The sequence below is a fragment of the Parasteatoda tepidariorum genome, chromosome 3, assembly GCF_982258835.1.
Source record: "Parasteatoda tepidariorum strain Cologne lab strain chromosome 3, Ptep-v5.0, whole genome shotgun sequence".
NCBI lineage: Eukaryota > Metazoa > Arthropoda > Arachnida > Araneae > Theridiidae > Parasteatoda > Parasteatoda tepidariorum.
In genome coordinates, this window is record NC_141757.1 from 52,383,315 (window position 1) to 52,408,477 (window position 25,163).

The following is a 25,163-nucleotide window of genomic DNA, read 5'->3' on the forward strand; positions in this document are numbered from 1 at the left end:
ATTATTAATAAATCATAATTGGCAACACTTTTCTTTTGTTTATTTTGATATTGACAATTTTTTGTGCTGGTTGCCCTGGTTGGTTATGAAATTGGAAATGTAGCTTGTCTATTTCATTTTGTTAAACTGTATTTGAAAGTATTTGAAGTGTATTGTATTTTAGGAACAACTTAACATTATCTAAATAATATATTGGTCTTCTAGAATGGAAGATATTGTTGTAAAAGTAGAACCAGATGAAATAACTAGTGTTGGAGATCAAGAACTTTTTTCTTCTGAATCATCTCAGTCAGAAATTGCAATTAATAATAATGAAAGCAACTCTAATATTAGCATATCAGATTTTAATAGCTTAAATTGCGAAAATGAGGAAGTTACATCTGATACAAATTCGAATAACTTGGATGAATTTTGTTTCGAAACTGATCATCTTGCCTTAAAAGCTAATAATGATTACAAAAATCTTTTAAAAGTAAGTTACAAAGAGAGTGTAATTTTAAAATATTGCGAGAGTTGAGATTTTGGAGCAAAATGTTCTGGGTTTGGATTGTTTTAAACCACGGTCCTTAATGTACCGTCGTAAAGTGTTTAACTTGACCAATGTCAAAAGTTAAAGGAACTGCCAAAAGATTATATTGCTGAACAAACAAATTATAACCGTATCATTATAAATGTGACTCTAATAATTTTGTTACATTAAGAAAATAACCTTTTACATTAAGAAAATATTTTTATTACATTAATTAAATTAAGAAATAAACTTAATTATAAAAGTAGTATTAGTTAAACTGCACAAATTATTTTAAATTTTAATAGCAAAGTTTAAGTGTTATATGACTTTATATAATTAATATCTCTAGCATTATTGTAATACTTGATATTTAAATAATTTATTATATGCATGCGGATCTTTAATTAACTTAGCTACTGTGTTAATGATTCCTTTTCTTGGAAATAATACCTGCAGCCGTCTAAATTAAAACATGATTAAAAACATGTACGACTACAATTGCATATTTCCCTGCAGTTGTAGTGGTACATGAGGTAGTCAATAAATCTACTTAAATTTTTATATTTTCACCTACCATTATTTCTGAAAATTTAAAAATATTTCTTAGGTTATGCTCATTTTTTTAAAAAGATTTAAGGGTTTAATCAATCAGTAATATGATTTTATTATTGCACTTTCCTTTTTAAAACTATCTCAATTCTAGTTAGGTATACCTATTGATTAATCGTCGTTCATTTAACATTATCCTCATGTTTAATATTAAAAACATTAATTCTCTTTTTCTCATTATTTTAGATAAGTTATGGTCAACTTTTTTTCAAATTTTGAAGATTTATTATAGGGCTTTCTGGGGGAAGAGATGTTTTTAATCATGTTCTTATGTGTCTGTGATAAAAATGAAATGAGTAATTTTTGTCATAGTTTTAAATAATTATTGTAGTAATTGCTATGAAAATTTTGTAAATAATAATAATAAACTAAACTTTATTACTTCTACTTGACGGAGTCAGGACATACTATATTAGGTTTTATATCTGTACGATTAAATTTTATATTTATACAGGGGATTGTTTTGTATTTTGAAAGAAGTCCAACCTTGATAATTTATATTCATATAAATGGAGAGGCATTTTAGAAGGACAATGCCTTAAGAAGAAAAAAAAAATTATTCAAATGTTCAGGTGCAATTCATCACAATTTGTAATAATTTCTGCTTTGCCTTCTAGATTATTTAATTTCTTGTAAACGCATCACCAATTTTTTTTGTCCATGTTTGCCTTTAGCTAATTTATACAAAAAGAATTGATATTAACAATTAAATTAAAAAAAACAAAACAATTTTTTAATAATACTTAATTTGAATAAATCATAAAATTATTTATACTAATGAAATATTTGAACGTTTAAGGAATATGAAAATTAACTTTTACTTTTGAGTATCATTTCTAAAATTTTTTTGTCTGTGCCACTGTAATTATTTTATTTTAATGCCACTTAAACTTTTTTTTTTAAAAAATCAATGTCAATATTTTTTTTCTTGTTATAAATATTGAATGTGATGATAAATTATTGCTAATACATATATGGATTTTAAATTAACTTTTGTGTAGACGATATCCATACTTGAAGCTCAAAGATGTCAGGCTATTAAAGACTTAGACAGACTTCATGAGCTACAAGAAGAAGCACTGACAGATCCCATTGGATTTGTAGAGCGTTTGCAAAGAAATGAAGATATGAACATTCCCAGCCCTCAAATAGTACAATCTGTACCTGAAATTGATTGGACCAAATATTCTCTTAATAACAACAATACATCAGCATTTGGGCGGCGTCAGTTAACTCGATTATCAGCTAAAGTAGCTCAAGACTACACAAAGAATAGTGAGTAAATAATTTTCTTTAAGCTCTTAAATTGTAAATATTTTCCAAACTGTTCAGCAGGGTTTAAAAATTATATTTCCAACATCCCCATGTTATGTAAAAATTCCTATTAGTCATGTATTTTCTACCCTTACATGCCTGTAAATCTTGAATCAGAAATGCAGTAAAATAACAATTAGATGATCTCCAAAATTTGACAAAAACCTGCAAGATACTTGATAGGGTTTATTAACCACTTTACTAAATGATAATAACTTTGATAAAATACTTTTTGTTTAAGAGGGATTAAAACATGTAGGAAAACAATATTATATTGAATTTACTTTTGGATATCTCAAGTTTATTTACTTTATACAGAGATGATTGTGCTCCGGAAAAAATCCAGATTTTTTGCTAACCGTGATCTGGAAGTTTCTGGAAATCCGATCACATTTATGCATAAAAATTCATGTATTTTTTATTTATATCTATATATATTATTTATATCTAGAATTTATACTTGGCATAATTTTTTGAAATGCATCATTAATGACTTTACTCATGAAATTTTCTGGATTTTTGAGTTGGGATCACAATTACCAATCACCCCTGTTTATAGTAATCCTTAAAAAGAAAATTGCTGAACTAATTGATTTAGATCAGTTACCTACCAATGGTAATTTTATTATTTAAAAGTATATTTAGAACTATTTACACATTTTGCTTTAAGAAAGTAAACACTTTAATATTTTCAATTATTTGTTTAGTTCTGAAAGGGAAGTCCAATGGTGCAAATGATCAGAAGACTCAAAAGACTCACATGCATTGGTCCTGTGAAGAACAAAAGCGCTTGGAAGAACTTCTTGTGCAATTTCCACCTGAAGAAGTTGAAACTAGAAGATGGGAGAAGATTGCTAACTGTTTGGAAAATCGGACTCCTATTCAAGTAATGTTTTAACAATATATTTGTGCCATTAGTTTATTTTTAATTAAGCCAAAATCTTTTACTAATTGAAGAAAAGGAAAGCCAAATCAACAATTGATGAATTCAGTGGAATTGGATTTTAGAGTGATTGAATTTATTCTTTGACCAGGACAGGCAGTCCAGGTCAAAGAATAAATTGTCCTGACGAAATCTTCTGCAGAAGACTTGTCACCCTATGCTTTTATGCTAAATGCTATGAAGATTTAGCTATTTAACATGTTCTATTTTTTTTTCGATCCTGTGTAAAACCAAGAAAAATGTAAGGGAAAAAAATGAAAAAAATTTATGTTTTTTTTTTTTTTTTTAACTTGCACTTGAATAAGTTGTAGTTAGCATACATAAAAAATGTAACAATAATGTAATAATTATGTAACATAAAAAGGACATATTGTTTTGGTACATACTATCACCATGTCTTAAAGCAAATTTGCTTTTTTTATTTTATTTATTATTTTGTCAAAATACAGAATGATAGCAAAACATGCATTGGTGTATGAGAATTGCATACAAGTTACACCAAGGAAACATGATTCATCATTATGAGGTAGAAAACAAGATCTTTCTTTGAGACTTGTTTGTAATCCTCTCGCTTATGTTTTTCTCTCCATCATTATGGGTTTTGACACTGATGAAAGTGTTTCTTTATGGTACAAAAATAATGGTATGTTTGTTTTATGTTACACAATTTGTGCTTTTTCATGTTATTCTTATTTTTTTTAAAAATTTGCAGCTCTAAGTTAACCTATTTGTATTAGAAGTTACTCTTGCGTATGGCAGATATTACAAGGGGGAAATTTTCTTGTTAAAATTTTGTTTATTAATTAGTTCAAAGTAAAGGTTATAACTTGAAAGCTTTGTAATTAATTTATGCAATATCAAGCTTTATTACAAAGCTTATCACTTCGTTTGACATGATAATTGTAAAATTATTTATGTTTTAAATAGGGGCTTTATGTTACCCCAGTTAAAAATTATGTCTGAAAATTTTTTTTCTATCTACTTTGTACATTCATTTAAATTCATCAATGTATAAAGTTTGTCGAGAGGTGTGGTTGAAGGAAGGGCCGTGAAGTGTAGATCATCCGCCATCTGCTTGTGCTAGATGTTGTATATCTCCATTCAAATGAAAAACACAGATTTTTGTAGACGAAGGCATTTATTCAACATTTTTATTTCATTTCGGTTTTGAGAAACATGTTCACTTCAGTAAGCGGCTCATCAATTCACACGAGCCTAACTGCACCACGTGCATGCTGGATCCTCCCTGTGTGCTCCAGGGAGTAGATAGTAATTTAATTTAAGTCATTTGAATAATAATTGTTTTCTTGCTGAATTTACCTGATGCATCAAATAATTAGGAGATAAGGAAAAACTTATTATGGTAAAAAATCAACGATTAAACTCTAGAGCACACAGGGGGATAAAAAACAAAAATTATCCTGCTGCTTAAGAAAGCAACCAACTATTCGAGATCCACGGGGAATACTGGTCTATCTCCAAAAGATAGCGTCCCCTCCTTAGCGGTTGCAAGAATCTCTAAAGACGAGCTATGAGTCGAGCCCTAGAGATCCTGCAAAGGCAATGAAGAGGGCGCTCCTGTTGGAGACAGCCCAGTAGGAAAAGTAAATATTGTGGTGATCCCATGATCACACCACAAAGTTCATTTTCAGTTCATAAAATTTCCTGTAGATAATGTAGAGGTGAATAAGAATTATCTAATCTACAGTAACTCACATTAGCATTTTAAATAAAAAAGTTAATTAAATTAGGTTGCTCGTATAATGCTTATGTCACAATAATCTGTGAAGTTTAAGTTGCTTCAATTATTTTTCTCAAGGTTCTTATATTTTCATATCTATATTATATAAGACACTAATGCATATAGATATTGTTAAATAACTGATGGAATTTCTTTTTTGTGTTGGCAACAAAGAAATGAAATATCAAATGAGTGAGGAGTCATGAGCAGGAAAGTTTTAACTTACATGTTTAGAAATGTCTAAATGAAATGTATTTTTGTTGAAGAGAAATCTAAATTATCAAGCTTACATGAATATACTTATCAAAAAGAAAAGACTACTAATTATTTTGAAAGTAATTTAAAGAATGAAATACTCAATATGATGAATTTGTTATTGGTGTAAGTACATGTTGAAAATGATTAAAATAAGCTAACATGTGGTTGAGTACAGTTCGCAGAGAAATGTAATTATTTATTCTCGAATTTATTTTATTTTGAATTCAAAAGCTCGATGAGAAATATTTATAAATTTTTTTTTATAAATGTATATATTCATAATTTATTCAATCTATTGCTGTTAATTTTTTTTCATTGGCATTATACATTTACATATTTTTTAGCATTTGCAAGTTCATACAAATAATTAAAATATTAAATGAATTATGCATTGTTGATTGGATATAAAGAAAATAATATTAAAAAATCTGTTATTTTTCCATGGAACCTTGGTTTTCTGAGGAACACCTTTTAGAAACTGTTACTCTAGTTCATGTAGTTTGATTGTTTTAATATTTAATATGCATTTCTTTTTACCTAGGTGGCCAGTAGAGTTCAGAAGTACTTTATAAAGTTAATGAAAGCAGGTATACCCATTCCTGGGCGAATGCCAAGTACAGTTTACTTAAAAAAGGTATTATAATTTTGTTTAACTCTTTATATTTTATTTCATACTAAACAAAATTTCATTACACTGTTTTTCTTTATCAAAATTATTATTATTAATGTCTGTATTTGAAGCTATAAAGGTATATTGATTGTTGTGATGTAAATATTTGTGAAACTCTGTCACATTTCTTTAAAATTTCTATACACTAGGGATATATATTTTAGTTTCTTTAATCTATAGAATGATCTAGTTTCAAAATTCCTTCAGAATAAAAATTTAGTTTCAAAATATAAAAGTATAATTGAGTCATAACTTTTTAGTGGTTCCATTACTGATAATGCATTGTCACCATTTTTTTTCTTCATTTTTTTTCTTTCAAAATTCCATTTTTTTTTTGCTGCAGCTTTAAATATTTTTTTCTCTTCAAAATTCTATTTTGTTTGTTTCAGAGAAAGAATAGTGAGCTTGTCAAGAGAAAGAATAGAGAGCTAAGATGTTACTAGACATTAACTTTAGCATTTATATTGAAATTTATAAAAATATAAAAACTTAATTCAGTTGTTTCCTATTTGATCTCTTATTATGTTATAAGTTTTGTTAAGGAGTAAAATTAATTGAAATTTTTTTTCAAGTTCAGTTGATTATTTTTTTAGTTCAGGTTATTGTTCATTTTGTTTTGATTTAAATATTTGCAGATTCTTTCATAAAATCATAATGATTACAAAATAATCTTTGTTTTGGGGGAAAATATAGTTTTTTAAGAAAAAGAAAACAATTCAGAATGAGGAGGCTGGTGAGCATGGAAAACATGGGCAGAGCCTTCTAGTTTTTATAAAAAACTCTAGTTAATTTTGTTATTATTATTAATTTTGATATTTGTGTTTTGTTATTATTTAATTTAAAAAAGAAGTAAGCATCTCTTTTATTTAAACTAAATTTCTTAAAGAATAGAGATAAAAGCGTTTCATAAGATCAAACTTTTAACAGAAATAATAATGAATTTTCTAAATTGTCCTTTTTTGTTTTGTTTAATATTGTAAATATTCTAGATATGTAAAAACGAACAATTTTAGATTGTGAAAATTAATGATTTTAATTATCATTTTATTATTTTTTAGTATTTTTACTTCTTTATCTTATATTTATTTCTGTTTCATGCATATAAATGTATTTGTAAGTTTTAAAATTCGGATCAAACTTCTCCCAATCTGAAATTTTACTCTGGACTTCTCAGAATATGATGACAAATTGTTACTATTTATGTGAAATACTGGAAATTTTAATTTTATGGACTCATTTTGATTAATTTGATGTAGTTGACAAGTCTGTAGCATTTTTTTAAATCTTTATCAAATTTTATTTAAAGTTAGGTTCATAAATTTAAACTTTTTGAAATACGTTCAGTACATTGACATTTTTTTATGTAGATTTAATCTATATCTTATTCTTATCGATTTTGTAAGTTTTAAACATTGCAGTGCAACTTGGAAAAATAATTTTTACGTGACTGCCAAGGCAATGATAGATTGCCTAGGAATCCTGTGTATACTTATAGCCAGAACCCCCTTTTTTAACAATTTGAAAAAAACATTACTTAATAACTTAGATTTTTATTTTAATGAGATTCTTTGAAGGACATGTATATAAATTTTGTTAAATAATTATGATTTGCCCTTATTTTATTGTGTGTTGGTCACACCGATTTTGCTAAAATAATAGTTGACTATTATTTGATTAAAAAAAAATTAATGAAATTAAAATTCAAAAGAAAAACTTTAGAAAAAATGTTTACATCTTTATGAATACACAGGTGCACATATTTGTAACCATCAATAAACATTTTAACTGCAATTTTTGTTAATTTTTCAAGAAAGAGAAATAAAGCTGCTGAAATATTTGCATACACTTTTTCCATTAATGAAAAAATAGGAGAGAGCTTTCTTATTTATAAAAAAAAGTGAAAGGTGTAATTAAGGCCTTTTTTTTAAAAAAAATTAAATTTCTCAAAAATTAAAAAATAGGAAATTTGTATTTTAATTGCTAGAAAAGTATATATTTTCAAAATTTCTAATGTGATATGGAGGTGTGCTTTATTTTTAATATCTCTGAAGTTATATGCCCTTATGTAATTATCTTGTTTTCCCCTCTGTGTGTCTTATGTCTTGTTGACTCCTTTTCTTTTATTTTTTATAGAAAATTTACCTTATTTTTTATTTTACTTATTTTAGCAAATAATCTTGTTTCATTAACTTGATGGAATTTTATTCAAGCAATTTCAAATTATGCATATTGTATTTAAAACATTTTCTTCAATAGGCGAGACAAGATAGGCTATGCAATTATCTCCTCTTCCTTTGCAAATTTACCTTATTTTTATTTACTTTGTTTTTATTTTACTTTTTATAGCAAATGATCATGTTTCATTAAATTTATTGATTTTTAACTAAGCAATTTCAAATACATATTGTAATTAAAATTATACATATGAAATTATAAATATTGTAAAAATTATACATATTGTAATTAAAAATCTTTTTCAATAGGCTAGACGCAATATTATTCGTCAACAGCCAAGTACATTTTTAGTTTCCCATTCTCTTCCTGTGTATATGCCAGAAGTTGAAGAAGACTATAGTCGAAAATTTAATGCTCCTCTTAGCTTAAGCGATAGTAAAGATATCAAAATAGAAATGTCTGCAAATGAAGTAACTATATCTCAATTTTGCAGTATAATTTTTGTTTCTTTTTTATTGCTTAAATTTATAAGTGTATATTGTTTTAGGATGATGAAGAAATAAACCCAGAGTTAAGGAATAGCTCTGAATTTAATGAGTTAAAATGTTTAAAGAAAGTCTTGAGGGACAAATTGAAAACATGTGGCTTAGCTGAACATATAGGATACAAAGTAAGGCAATTTTAAGATGATTGTTAATTTCCACAAATTATTATTTTTTAGAATTTAGTTGTTAAATTAAACTTTTATGTTTTTTTTTCAAATTAAATGATTTAATATACATATAACAGTAAAAGGTTTCAGCTTGTTACTTTAAGTTCTATTATGAGAAATTCATAATTAATTTTTTTTTGTAAGTAAAAACCCCAGTAACTTTCAATTTTAGTATTTTAATTATTCTCATTAATGATTTTTCAGATGCTTAATTATATTAACTGGGATTTGAATTAAATATATTTTTGTTAAAAGTTAAATTTGGTTTGGAGATCAATAAATGTTGTTTTTTGACCTTAGGATATTGAAACATAAAATGATTTTCAGAAAATTTTGTTTATGTTATTAAAAATATGTATAAAGCTGAATCATTAGGTTTTTTCAGTGTTTTGTTTTTAAACTATTTATATATTAAAATGCATAACAGTTTAGCATGATTTTAAAATCTTAATAAAAAATTATGTTTGGTATATATACAAGTATATGGGTCATTCTCACAAAAACAGTCATTTTCATGTCCCCAGTACATTTTATGTTTGTTTTACAACTTACGAAAAAAAAATTTCAGGGAAAGTGTCCTTCAGAATACAGGCTAACAAAAGAATAAAAATAAAATTATCAATTTTTATTTTTTATTTATTTTAGGTAATTAAAATATACCAATATGTCATTCTCTCACTTGTCCCCACTGTTGATTTAGAAAAAGAAAAAATTGTTTCTGAAATTTAAAAAAAAAAAATTACAAATTCGTGTTTTTTATTTCAGAATATTGAAATATAGAATTCAGAAAATCAATTTTAAATTTAATTTCTGATAAAAATATTAACACAGCACTATTTTAAACTTTGTTCCTAGTGTTTCGCATCATTCCCTCACAACAATATTCTTATCACTTGCAATCTTCTTAGAAAAAAAATATTTTAATAAAAACTTTAGCAGTTAACAACTGGCATCATAGAACAAAATTGCAGTATGTTTCCATCTTCAACTTAAAGAAGCTTTGCTGTGGAATAAATTTGAATGAATCAAACCAGGTAAAATTTTTTACATTTGCCATTCCCTCATGTCGTTTTTTAGAGTAAAATAAAATACAACTTCATCGAGAAAGTGGATAATTATATGTTGCTTTCTTGTATGAATATAATTGTATGTGATTGATTTCAGAAATTAATTAGGCCTAACTGTTATTTTTAAATTTAATTAAATTTGTCATTCCCTCACTAGTGTATAAAGTGAGGGAATGATGCTGAAGTGAGGGAATGATTATATTATTAAATTTTTTTTTGTTCAATCGTGCCAGCCAATTTTATTTCCCAAACCTGTAAAAACTTTTAAATATATAAAACTAAATTATAATAAATATTAGATATACTTAGTATGTTATCATTTTCAAACTTGAGGTAGCTGTAACTTAGAGAAAAACATGTATTAAAATAAAATGTCATTCCCTCACTTTTTAAATAGTGAAATTAATTAATTAATTTAAATATTAAGTATAATTTATAGGATATATACTTTCTTTATAATTACATATTTCTATTAATATAAAAAGTTTCAGAGCTTTTTATTCACTTTATTTTTTTGGGATTTTATGAACTGAAAAATGACAGTTTTCGTGAGAATGACCCTTATATGAATTTCAAAAATATTCTATTGAAAATTTTAAATTTTTTTTTTGTTGATTCAAGAAATATATAATTTTGTTCATTAGAAAAATATATAATTACTTATTTATCTACATTATTATGATTCAATTAGGAAAAAAATTTCATTTGCACTCGCATTTTGATTCATTTCATAAGATTCATTTTCAAATAATAAGTTAAGCACTTTAGAAACAATATAACATAACTGGAAGCTGCAGTGGCTAATCGCACCATTTCTACATTAGCGCATGCACAGTTAGGTGCTGCCTGAACGAATGGAGAGAACAAGGGAAAAAAAAAGGAAATTGTTCAGTTTACACTTGTGTAGTTTACCCTAAACTGATGGTTTTTAAGGTTAAATACTACTGTCCAGTATACCCGTCTACTACCACTTCTACACTGGTCGGGAAAGTTGACCAAAAATGTAATCAATTACATTTTTCGATTTCAATAATCAATTACTTCTAATCATGATTACAAGATATCATAATTTTGATAAAAGCTGTAATTGTGATCACAACGAATGCTTGTAATTATGATTACAATGATTATTGTAATCAATATTACAATTGTAATTGAAATTGGTATTCATGATTCCATTTCCCCCCCCCCGACTCTGTAATCCGAAATCATGATTACACGTAATACCTACAAGTAATTGATTACATAGCAGTAATTATCAGAGTTGGCTGCTGATTACAGTAATCAATTACAACTGTAATTGATTACAGATAATTACAGCTATGTAATCAATTACTTGTAATCACGATTACAAGTAATCAATTACTTGTAATCGTGATTACAACTTTCAAAAAGTTTTGATTACAGCTGTAATCATGATTACAATTTTGATTACAGTAATCAATTACTTGTAATCATGATTCCAAGTAATTGCGATTCCAAGTAATCACAACAAAAACGATTACGAGTAATTATGATTACAAGTAATCAAAATATATGATTACATGTAATCATGATTACATGTAATTGTGATTACTTGTAATCAAACTATACGATTACAAGTTATTACGATTGTATACTATTGTCAAATTTTTTATGTAAGTATTCATGTGTTTACATATTTTTATGTACATAGAATGCATGCATGAACGTACAATTTGCGATTCCTATACATACAATGTATGTACAAACGTTGTTTGTACGTACAATATTCAGAATTATATTGTAATATACTTAATGCAATGCGCATATGCTTAGTACATATAATTATGCATTTATGATACATGTATGCATGTATGTTAGTTTGTACAAAAGGGCAATGTTTTATATCTTTGTATACATAGACAATGTATGTATGAATGTATATGAAAATAATGTTTATGCGTTTGCATGCTTTTATGTACTTAAGTACATATATTGTATAAATTTACGATAATAGCATGTATATACAATGTACGTATGTATATAAAATTGTACGTATTTACGTACAATATGTAAGAATGTTATTTAAAGGTGCAATATATGCACATAGTTGCGTAAATAAAATGCATACATGTATACATGCATATTTATATGTACATCAATATGTGCACGAAAAGTATGTACTTATGTACAACTTACGTATGTACTTGTAAAACTACATACTTTGTTAATACTCATGCGCAGCTATATGCACAATGTACCCATGTACATACAACGTATACATGTACATAATTACAAGTAATGTACAAATACATGCGTACATTTAAATATATGTAATTACAATATACACATACATTGTGCATACATTAAAAAAAATTTATGTGAGTAAAGTTATTAATATTTGTTTTAAAATTTATTCTAAGGCATATGAAACTCGACCTCATATTTTTTAGAAAGCAAATGATAATTTTCTTTTGAATTTCTAAATATTTATTCCACTCATAAAATTTACCGTTTTTCTTACCATTTAAAAAATTTCTATGAATCATGCATTATGTTATAAAAAAAATAAATCTGTATTGTCAAACATTTCATGAACCTGAAAATAATTTTTTATTCAGAGAATTTCAAAATGATATAGAACAATTAAAGCTGAAAACTAAATTTAAATATCGTTTGATTTTGTCATTTAACTTGCTTGAGTCATTAAAAGTTAACTTACACACATTTTATTTATTGCATTGTACACATATTTAGACATAAATGTAATGTACATAAGTATACGTGTAATATATGTACGCATGTACAATGTATGTACATACATTCATGTATTGTACGTGCATATATAGTACATATGGATATGCATACATGGAACATACATGTGTGGATACATTCATTGGACATATATACATTGCACCATATGCATAGATAGGGATAGCATGCATGTACACATGTAAAATTTGTACGAAAGAATTATGCCCAATATATTTATGCACATATGTACTGTATATGTACATTATATGTTCATTTCATCATATGTACATTATATGAATATACATCTGTACGCTATATGTATATACATCTGTACAATATATGCATCTCAAATGTGTGTATGTACGTACGTTATGCATGTCTAATGTATGTATGAATATATGTAAAATATAAATACGCCCAATGTATGAACAATCGTACACAGATGTATTATGCATATTTGGATACATACATTGAGCATGAACATATTATGTATATGCACATAAATACACTGGACATGCATATCATGTACATGTATACATACATATATTGTACATCCTACAGATATACCTATATTGTACATGCATACATATATTATACTGTTCATAAATAAAATGCACATGCATGCATGGGACATACATTGTACAGACAATGTATGTATGTTCGTACAAACACAAGTACTTGTATATACATGCATACATGAACATAGACATACATTTTACATACACAAATATTTGCATAAAATGCATATATTCATTGTGTATAAATGTACATGTCTACATTGTTTGCACATACATACGTAATTATTATCTATATACATACGTACATATATTTTATACCTACAATATAAGTGTATGTACATGTGTGTGAAACTAAAATGTCTGAACATATGCACTAGATAAAATCATATGTACATAAATTTTAGTTACATTCATTTGTACGTTAACAAATACGTACAAAATTCAGTACATGTTAATACGTGCAAAATGTATCATTATAAAATACTTTCTACTATCTACTGTAAAATATAATCATTTATAAGAATACAATAGTCTTGTAATCGTGTATTTAGATTACATGTAATCATAATTACATGTAATCATGATTACATGTAATCATATATTTTGATTACTTGTAATCATAATTACTCGTAATCGTTTTTGTTGTGATTACTTGTAATCGCAATTACTTGGAATCATGATTACAAGTAATTGATTACTGTAATCAAAATTGTAATCATGATTACAGCTGTAATAAAAATTTTTTTTAAAGTTGTGATCATGATTACAAGTAATTGATTACTGTAATCAACTATGTAATCATGATTACAGCTGTAATCAAACTTTGTAATCACGATTACAAGTAATTGATTACTGTAATCAATATTGTAATCATGATAACAACTGTAATCAAAATTTTTGGAAATTGTAATCATGATTACAAGTAATTGATTACTGTAATCAAAAAATGTAATCGATTATATTTTTGGCCAACTCTGGTAATTATCTGCAATTGGAACCCAACCTTACTATACCATATAAAAAGTCATATTTTTAACTATAGTTGGCAGAAGCACCTACACTCAGTTAAGCTTTTTAAATGATAGATCTGATTGCCTCTATTACACACATTTGATCAAGGGTGGTGCGAATAGCATATGCCACTGGAAGCATTATACTTATGCTATATTAAAAAATATTCAAAATTTTAGAAAATTATTGTTTTTTAATTAATCATTATTAACTCCAAAATATCTATTCTTTCAGTGCCTTATTTGTGATTTTCAGTCACTTAATTTTTACAAAGTCGTAAGTGATTCAAAGTACATAGTTGACCTAGATCAGGGGTGATTGTGCTCCGGAAAAAATCCGAATTTCCGGAATTTTCGCTAGTTGCAATCCGAAAATCCAAAGTCCATAAGTGAAATCATCGATCACATTTATATATAAAAATTCTTGTATATTTTATTTAAAAATATTAGAAATAGAATTTATACTTGGCATCTCTTTAAATATTTTTTCTGGTAGAATAATAAATGTGATTAGAGATAAAAGTAAACTTACTCATAATTATTAATTTAAATTATGCTGCATATATTTCATTTAGAATATCATGTTTGGAAAATTTCAATGATTTCAATTTATAAAGATATAAATTTTTTGAATGATTTTACTCAAGAAATTTTCAGGATTTTTGAGTTGGGCCCACAATCTCCCCTGCCTAGTTATTATGGTTGCTAATGATATAATTGGTTTAATATTTTTGTTTGAAAATTGTATTGAAAAATAATATTATGATCTTATAAAGATTTATACTTTTCATTATTTAGTGTGCTCTATGTAAGGCAAATCCTATTATTGGAGTCCGCTGGCATTGTACTGTTTGTAAGCCTCCTGAAGCAGTGGATTTCTGTGATGATTGCATGGAAAGGTATTTAAGAATAGAACATTTAATGTAAATATGCATGCTAAATAATTTATAATCATTTATCAAGCATAATGAATTAATTAATGCAAATAATATTTTAAATTACGAAATACTTTTGCTGAATTTGAATTCCTTATCCTTAATATATAGGGAGTAGCAGCAATCTGAGAAATATGGTCCTAATAGCTTGGTCAGGAGAACAGTCTAAAGTTTGGAACCCTTAATGTGAATTTTATTTTTTAGCCTATTTCTCTATATTTCAAGAAATTTAAATTAAGTAAGCAAAAAGTTTTTGCACATAATGATAAAATTAGTTTATCGAAAGATTATCTAAAAAATAATTTTTAATAATTATTTATTATTTTATTTTATAATAGATAAAAAAAAATTATTGTAAGTTATGCAGTTTTTTACATTTTTTAAAGAATGCAATTTGAACGAAATTGGATGAATAGTTTCTGAGAAATCAAATTTTAAAAAAGTCATATTTTTAAAATTCAATTTCTCAGGAACTATTTTACCCATTTCACTTAAATTTTGCTATTTAAAATTACATTCTTTAAAATGAAATAAAATATTGCATACCATACAATTCAATTATAATTAAAACAATAGAAAATAGTAAATTATGATTATAAATTATTTTTTTTGAATTGTTTGAATCTTTGGATAAATGAATTTTATAATTCTGTGCAAATTTTTTTTAAATATCTTAAGTATTTTTTGAGATATAGCGAAATATGCAAAAAGTAAAATTAACATTAAGGGGTTCAAACTATGGACAACTCACCTGACCAAAATATTAGGACCATATTTCCCATATAGTGGATACCTCATATATTTTGAGGGTAAGAAGTCTAAAATAGGTATGTTTATACAGACAAAATATGATTTTGTAATTATTTGTACAAATTGATTTGCGGTCACCTCCTGATCCAAAGTTATTATTGGATCATTTGCTCACTGTACATTGTTTTTATCAATACATATTTTTGAATGAGGACTTTGCTATAGAGTTAACAGGAAATAAATACATTAATTATAATTTATTAATAAGCAATAGAGATTTATTATACTTCGATGTTTTATTTATTCATATTAAAGTAACTATAATACTAATTGACGGGTGGATATTTGCTTTTGTTAGCAAGGCATATAAATATAATATAAATAGAGATGCATTTATATGTAAGCTGAAGTTCAAAAATTATAAGTTTCACACATAAAAAAGTATTGATTCCATAAAATAGTTTAATATTGCTCTTTTGCTACAGTTGAAACAACGAATGTGAACCTTAATATATGTATTTTTCTTTGCTTTCAGGTCATTTTACACTAATTTTAATGTAAATTGTAAAAATTTTGTGCATTACATTTACCAGTGCATTACTTTCATTAAAAACTGTTATTTATATTAGAGTTTCAAATAAAATTGTTTCACAGATATTTATTTATATCATAGTAAACTTCAAAGTTATGCAAGAACTTTTTATTCTTATGAGAAACTATGAAAAAAAAAAAAAAGGATAAATATGACAACCGAAGCTGACCCTTCAGGGGGTACCAGCTCCGGAAGTCATAAAAGCAAAACCTTTTCTATCGAGAGAGCATGACAAAAGTCTAAAATTGCTCTCTCTGTACCCCAAAGGTTTTGCCAAAGTCCAGGAAAAGAATATAATACATAATATAAAATACTCAAAGCATGGACTTATGCTTCAAGCACGCTTTTGTATGTACTATTCTTATGTACTTGTCTCGTTTTTATGTTATGTATTATATTCTTTTCCTGGACTTTGGCAAAACCTTTGAGGTACAGAAAGAGCAATTTCAGACTTTTGTCGTGCTCTCTCGATAGAAAAGGTTTTACTTTTATGACTTCCGGAACTAGTATCCCCTGAAGACGTCAGCTTCGGTTGTCATATTTATCCATTTTTTTTCATATTTCATTGTTCCAATTCCTTTTGGATTCACTGCTGCTTTGTGTGTTTTTCCATTGGAAGTATTATTTTTAAAATTTTGTATTCTTTTCTTAATTTTTATTCTTAACATATTTGATAACTTAAGGAGTTACTTTTCTTATTAAGATCCAGAATACTTTGATATCTAATTAGTGCCAACTTTTTTTTTTTACAGCAAACACGAAGTTGGAAACCATTCCAGTGATCACAGACTTGAAGAGTTGCCAAATGCAGATTCTGTGATTCAGGAAAGTAGTTATTCAAATTTTATGGACAATGATTATAATTATTTAGATCCAAATTACATGCCTGTTACATAAAATACTAATTTTTTTTTTTTTTAAGAAACTTTGTTGTAAAATAGCTGTTTGTGTGTTTATTAAAACAGTTTAATCAAAAATGTTTAGAAGACTAGTTAAGTATTCATTTCTAGTTTAGAATTCAAAATAAGAAAAAAACAAATTCATATTTTAATTTATGGGCAGATATCTAAAATCAAAGTATTTGTTTTCAGAATTTGCACGTCCTACTTTTCAGTTCTTTGCTAATTGTTCATAAATTTTTCCACATCCATCCTTAATCCCCCCCCGCCCTAGAATCAAACCCTGTTTAAATTTGATCTTTTTTTTTTAAACATATAAAGTGTTTTTTAGAATCTTAGTATAAGAGTCAGACAAGTGATCATTTTTTGAGAAATAAATAACTATAGTTTTAGACTTAAGTATTTATTCAACATATTTTTATGAAACATATGTACATGGAATGTACAAAGGATCTCCAAATATAAAAGAAATTTTACACACATTTATTTTTTTATATAAATAAAAATTACTTTAGTTATCTACAAAATATTTATAAATTTATCTCTATACAAATAATATACATGTTTACACACATAGTATTTTTCCCCTATGTAATTAAATAATGAAAATTATTTTCCAGCAAATTTTCTGTTAAAAGTATTTAATATAAACAAAACAAATGATAAATCAAATTTCTGGACGGATAACATTTATAAATAATACTTCTTACAATATCAAGCTATACAGAATATTTTAATATTCAAGAGCAATAATATTTGAAGGCATTAATTATTCTAATAGTTATCATAAAAAAATCAGTTATAAGCAGCTAAAATTTTAATATATTCCTCATTTGAAACTGAAAATTTTGCATTAGTTTTTACTAGTACTTGGATTAATAAAATTCAATTGCAATGATATTAAAAATCGGAATAAAATACATAAAAATTAAAAGTAGCTATGTACGAAGGTTAGTAATTTGTATGCAGACATGTAACAATTTGCAACAAACAGCTTTTGAGTGCAAGCTAACTATATGTAATGCTAAAATAAATATTAAAATTTGCAACCATTAATTGCAGCTTAATGTTTCAGAATCATAAAAGATATTTTAGTGAAACTAAATTATGATATACTTCAATAAAAAGTATATACTGGTCTACAAAGTTATGAATACCCTAGTGCAATAACGCAACATTTTTTCTCTATGAAGTAAACATCATAAAATATGAAATCTAACCATTTTGTAAAAAACAAAATTGTATAAAAGGATCTAAAACTGGATTTTTGCTTTAAACCATGATATAGTTTTTATCATTAGGAATCCTAATAATACAGTGCTATAAATTGGAACGTACTTCAGTTGCTTGATAAAACAACATGTAAGCTGCTGAAGTCTGAAAAAGACAAAAAATATTACATATAAAAAGGGGTTTTAATAGCTAAACAAAATTTGACAAGCATAAAAATATTTTTCTTTTTATATATCATAATTGGAACTATAAAATCTATAACTTTCTTTTTATCACTTACTTTACAAGTATATGTTTCATAATGGCCACCCTTAATAAGTGTACTTTTAGAATTTTCAATTGAAAATTAATCATGACTAAGAAGGCGTAACTGGAAACCTGTTTGCTCTTCAGAAAATTCTGTTGAAAGGTTATTATATATCTTTCCTAGTTTAAACGACCAATAAAATTGGTTTAGGTGTTTCATTCCTGCATTTTTCTGAGTGAATTAACATTGTTCAAGAATTCTATTAATATATATGTAGGCCAGTTACTACAGAACATCCTTTGTAACTCTTTTATAGTTTTGTTCTTGTTGCTGCAAAAAAACGTATCGCTATTGACTAGGAACGGCTCTGTTGTTTAATTGATTTTAAAACTAATTTTTTAGAATATATTATGCTTTTTCTTTTCGTGTAGCTTAATTTGGATCAAGAATCATTTTAATTGTTTTACAAAAACCGTATGCTGTCACAATGCATAAAAGTGATTTATTTCAGTTTCGCTGAAACACTGGAAAGTTAAATGAACTAGATTTATGCATTTAATACTTGATATAATTTTATTTATTCTATCTATTTTTCTATAATTGTATAAAATTTAATTTGATTCTTGATTTAATAACTATTAACATTATCACAGTGAAAAATTATCAATTAATAAAAATTAATTCTTCAGATTACAACGACTAAATATAAAAAAAATCATTATGGGCTAACTAGTCATTTTGAATAATTAGATCATTCAATTTGAAAGTTAAAGTAGTCCAATACACATCCAAAATAAGACACAAAGAGCATTTTAGAATTAATAGTAATATACAGACTATTCTTGTAAGAAAAATAAATTGGCAATGAACAATTAGGTCTGTGAAAAGAATACTTATTTAAATGATTTATTTAAATAATATTTCTATTTAATTAAACTAATTCTTATAAAAATAAATGAAATACATTACCTTAATGTCTGAGGAACTGATTTCAGAAACCTCATGATCGTCATATCTGAACCATTTGTTAGTTTGAGCATTGCAAAAAGCTATGTCTGTGAGAAGAAAATAAAAAAGATATGATTTATACATTATAAGTAGCATTTTCCTATTAGGGGAGTAAATAAATCAATGAATCTCAACTAACAAAAATTTTATTGTCTGATTGCTTTTGATTTCTATATTGATATAATATGCCAAAGTAAAACTAATACATATTTAAAAGCAGAGATTCCTAACTACATCGTTAATGCCTGGCAAGTCTTAAGAATGGATGCCTTTTATTTTCCATTTGCACATTTTTGCAGCCAAGGAAGTTTTTTTTTTTATAAGTAATATAGTTATATGCATTTTAAATTATTAAAATGGGCTTTTAAAACCACTGTTTTAAAACATGAAGTGTAAAAACTTTCAGGGCAATGATAAGTTTATGTATTTATAACACAACTTATAATATTCAAATATTTAGTAGTTGAAAATTACAAGAATAATTTAGTGGAATCATGACGTTAAAATGTCTTGTATTTTTATACATTTAAAAAGATTTTTTAAAACTTTGACTTAATAACAGCAGATAAGTTAATAAATCTTAAATGTATAGTAAATTTAATCAAAGAGCTTTTCAAATATAAGTTTAACATTAAAAAAATGTACTTACAATGGCCACCTTCCAAAGTTCCATAATGATTCTAAAATAGAAAGAAGTTATATTGTAGATATGTCATAAAATAATAGCTATATAATAATAACACCACACTAGTAATAAAACTTACCACAATGCCATATAATGTATATTTTTGATAGTGTTCTTCTCCATTCCTCTCATAAGGCACCTCAAATGAAATATCAAAGTCTACATGTGTTTGCAGCTTTCTTCGCCAGAGACCTTCATAAGAAAATCTATTTAAAAAAAATAAAACTTTCTGAAAATTGATTCATTTTAAAATAAATTAATTAGGATAAAAATTTAAAATCAGAAATGAGGCAAAGTGAAAATCATATTCAACTTAAAGGGGAAAAATTCATCTGAGTTAAAGCAGCCATTCTATTCACATATATAAAGTGATAAAAAGTACTAAAAATTATTTATCGTGGTGATGAAAAACAAATATTTTGATATAAACAAACAAAGTTGCCACTCTACAGGAAAAGCCTGGAAAATAACAGAAATTTAAAAAATCACCTACAATAACATGGAATTTTTAATTTCTCTTTACAAACTAGATAAATACAGGGAAATTTTTCCTTATTTTATCTTTTAAAAAATGATGACCACTCAAAGGGCAATCTATTGGATATTTAAGGATAATATTTCAGCTATACTAAACTATTTCATTTACATATAGCAAAATTTGTTTTAAATTCTATGTTCAGCTCTTCCTTTTTTTTCAAAGTTTTTCCTACAATTAAAACTAGCATAGTTAGACCAATATAGCTTACACAGGAGCACAGCGATTGTGTATTTCCTCTTAATATATTGTGTATAATATGTACAGGGAAATTTTTTCTTTGAGGTAATACTTCAACCCTGTAGAAAGTATTACCTCCTTGCAAGTGTCACTGCAAACTTAGAATCTTAATTACATTATTAATATGGGAAATACAGTAAGATAATGAAAATAAAGTTTCAATGCATTAAGAATGTTAAAAAGCATAAGCAATCAAAATACCTTTTTAATTGTATGGCTAAAATCTCAGGCAGTCGACAAATTTGCAGTCTTTTTTCAGCTTCTTTCTTTTGTTTGCATCTAGGGCATTCCCATGCAGCCTCCCCAGATATTTTTTCAGATTTAAGAAAATGTTTAAAACAATCCTAATAAAAAATGTACTATAATAAGCTTTAATACATATGTATTTTCAAATATACACAAGTAAATTACAAAAGAAGTTCAAAAACTTTAATTTATTATAATTATATTAATAAGAATGAGTGTGCAATAAATTCCACTTTAATTGGTAACTCTGCCTAATGATTAGTGTTTCGAGTAGATAGCCAGCAGTATATTGTCGTTTTTACTTAACTTGCTTATGTATCTGGATTTCAATTAAAATTTTGAGTCTTTTAATTGGCACTCAAATTCTTATAAAATTTGCTAGTTTCATTTGTTTCCAGACTGCTACATGCAGAATTTAAAACTCAGATCATTTTTACACTAGCTAGTATATTTGAAGTTAAATTATTGAGCAAGATTCATTAACCAGATTTTTAAATTTGGACACGGCTCAAAATGGATGCAGCTCAAAATGCGCATTTAAGAAAATAGATGCAGAATCTTTTGCCATTTTTTTAAACTTATTTTATGAATATTATTCAAGGAAGGAGTATTCAAGGAGTATTATATAAGGAATCCAAATAAATTTGTAATGTAATGTTGTTCGTTTGCTTAAGTCACGTGTGGTACATTTGATTAAATTGGTCTTTTTTTAATTATAAAAAAAGATATTAAAAGTCAACAGTTGTTTTTTAAAAGGTTGCCACAGGTGCTATAAATTTAATATAATGGTAGTAATTTTCGTAAAGGCACATTTTAAGCATCATCTGCTTTCATAATTACGCACTTTAAGCTGTGACAGCTCTATGCCGGGTAAAAATAAAAGTTTCAACCATTTCTTGGTTAATATAAGCAGATTATTGAACAGTTGTCAATTCAAATTTAGACAAATGTAAACTAACAAACAAAAAACTTAAAGGAAAGTAATAAAATAGACGTTTTAGAAACTGCATTTTTCAAATAAAATAAAAAATAAGATTTTTTTTTAGATCTGAAATAGAAAATGTAAGGCACACTCGTAATAAATTTCTATCATTGCTGAAAATTCTCTTCTACTTGAAAATTAGTATTGCAAAATACCTCAGGGCCCCTCTGGCCCTTGTTGTCATACCAGACTTTCAATATTTATGTTCCTATTAGGTTAAAATTTATAGGATTAAATAAGTATTCAATAAAATCATACGACGAAAAGCCATACAATTGCAACACTTCAGGTGAATAACTTTTAGAATTACTGAACAACAAAAAGACCTGCATTTCTGTCTTTCTAATGTTAAATTCAAAAAATTTAAACACGAATGAATGTTCTTACTCTTAATGAACACCTGGAGTTTAATATTGGAAGAGAAAGGCAAGAGAAGACTTCAAAGCTATCTGATGTTTTCTGACAGGTTAAGCATCTGAGTGTAGATTTCAAAAGGCCTTCAAAGCTTTCAGATACTTTAGAGTCGTTATAGCTCTTATGATGTTGCCAAAATGCACCTTCATCATGACTAGGATCTAATTTTGGTATATTCTTTACTGTTCTCTATAAAGCAAACAAACAAAAATAGTTATAACTTTTTATTCTTATTTGAAACACAAAGGTAGCCCTAAAAATAGGGGTTGGATTAAATAAAACAAATAAGAAATACAAAAAACAAACATTTATTTTATTTAATATTTACATCATTTTAAGAGTTGAACATTTGCCTATTTTTATATAATTGCCAAATTGGTTTATGCAATTTTGAAGATGAAGCAGTTTGGTAAACCTATATCATACCAGCTCTCTGCCATTGTCTTTGAGAAAGTGTTGAAATTTTGCCTTTGGATGAGAATCAAATAATAACAGAGTATACAGAATTTTATTCTCGTAACTACAATAGGTGCAACGAAATAGTAAGTACTGATAAGCCTATGAGATGAAATTAAAACTGTATTAGAAGAATGCTAAGTAAAAGGAGAAGCAGCCTTTTACATTTGTTGCTTACCAATCTTCTGTAATATTTTCAATGTAACATTACACACGCATTCTATAGTCTGGATTTAAGACCTAGTGATGACTACCAGCTCCTAATTTGAAAGAACCTCTCCCAGGAGGTGTTTTAGCTGGACATGGCATGCAGTTGGTATGACATGGTGGGCACACAAAAAATTATCACAGCAAGAATGAAAATGTATCAGTTGGTTTAATGACTCAATAGGAAAAGGGGTAAATGTTTAGAATTTAAAATGATACAAACATAAATATCATTAAAAATATGCAGATCTAAAAAAATTGGGAAAAAAATCTTTTAGGGATGCCCTAATAATTTCAATTTATATATATTTGTTTTAAAAATATGAAAAAATTTAAATGTTTTTACTCTAAATGTCTCATATTAATAATTATATGATCATTTTTTTAAAAAAAATATCAGATGCCATAGTTTTATAATAATACTTAGGGTTACAAGTTTGTCAAGACCCAAATTCAAAAGAAATTTTGGGAGAAAACTGATACAGAAAAAATAAATCAATAAATGCACTTAAAGACCAATAAAGTAAAAACATATAAAAAAGATAGCTTTAGAAAAGTACTGTCAAGTTGTCATTAAAATGTAAGCGTTCAATTTAAAAAAACTCATACTTCACTAAATTTTTTAACAGTTTCTGAAAAAAAAAAACTTGAAAAAATACATTAATATTTGTCATAAATCATTGCTGAAATTTGCGCAACGACAAACTTGCAACACTAATGAAAATTAAATGACAACTTAAATTATAAAAATAGTCATGCAATAGTTACAATAAAATAAAAAAAACTTTTATTGTCAATGAAGAAATATATTTAATATAATCTAATCAAGAAATGATTGATGACTACCATAAGAGAAAAGAAAACTAGACAGCTAACTTTTAAAAAATAAGAGGAAAAAAACTACCAACTTACTCTATTTAAATCAGCATGGAGCTTTTCCATTAATACAACAAAGAATTCATGGGAATCCTGCTGTTCATTTCCAATACATACAGAGAGGCATTTACTAACAGTATTCTGCAAATAAATAAAAAAAAGGTTATTTAATAAATGTTTCACATAGAGTAGTCAATATGCAAACACCTAATGATATGGGAAATGAAATAAAAGATAGCAAAATGAACTTTTTCTTTTTTTACAAATTTAAACACAAAAAAGTGTTTTTCACATTTAATTTTAGAAAAAACTTAAGATTCAATGATGTAGTTACCAACTAACATCCAAGTAACTCAGATGTAAAATTACAGCATAATTGTATTTAATCACAGTAACATAATTATTAAAAATGCACAGAACCAAACACTTTACTAACTTATGATTCAAAGATTGAATTTTCATGCTCTAGAAAGTTGTCTCAATGGTTTAAGAGGCTAACTTCAAATATACTACTTAATTGGTGCAGACAATATTGTGAAATAATACACAAAAATATACTTTTCTGGACAAAATTACCTTTTAAATGGATTCTTGACCCTCAAAATGTGAGGGGTA

The 25,163-nt window shown here is 26.3% G+C and overlaps 2 protein-coding genes across 10 annotated transcripts in view; one reads left to right on the plus strand and one right to left on the minus strand.

Moving 5' to 3' along the window:
• The first annotated feature begins 23 nt into the window (after nucleotides 1-23).
• On the plus strand, nucleotides 24-17,497 carry LOC107453774 (ZZ-type zinc finger-containing protein 3). The gene is made up of 8 exons (XM_016070720.4): nucleotides 24-472; nucleotides 2,122-2,395; nucleotides 3,142-3,320; nucleotides 5,918-6,010; nucleotides 8,530-8,691; nucleotides 8,769-8,891; nucleotides 15,042-15,142; nucleotides 17,273-17,497. The coding sequence occupies exons 1-8, from the start codon at nucleotides 206-208 to the stop codon at nucleotides 17,415-17,417; spliced, it is 1,344 nt and encodes a 447-aa protein (XP_015926206.2). The 5' UTR covers nucleotides 24-205; the 3' UTR covers nucleotides 17,418-17,497.
• A 309-nt stretch (nucleotides 17,498-17,806) lies between these two features.
• The window catches only part of LOC107453772 (ubiquitin carboxyl-terminal hydrolase 8), a 32,894-nt gene continuing 25,537 nt past the window's right edge, over nucleotides 17,807-25,163 (minus strand). For all 9 annotated transcript variants that reach the window (XM_016070715.5, XM_016070716.5, XM_071179488.2 and 6 more), the window contains 7 exons: nucleotides 24,585-24,689; nucleotides 22,983-23,198; nucleotides 21,569-21,711; nucleotides 20,672-20,798; nucleotides 20,557-20,587; nucleotides 19,869-19,954; nucleotides 17,807-18,796 (listed from right to left, as the gene is read on the minus strand). In XM_016070715.5, the coding sequence (XP_015926201.1) occupies nucleotides 18,740-18,796; nucleotides 19,869-19,954; nucleotides 20,557-20,587; nucleotides 20,672-20,798; nucleotides 21,569-21,711; nucleotides 22,983-23,198; nucleotides 24,585-24,689 (765 nt within the window). In that variant the 3' untranslated portion in view covers nucleotides 17,807-18,739. The remainder of the gene's footprint in view (nucleotides 18,797-19,868; nucleotides 19,955-20,556; nucleotides 20,588-20,671; nucleotides 20,799-21,568; nucleotides 21,712-22,982; nucleotides 23,199-24,584; nucleotides 24,690-25,163) is intronic.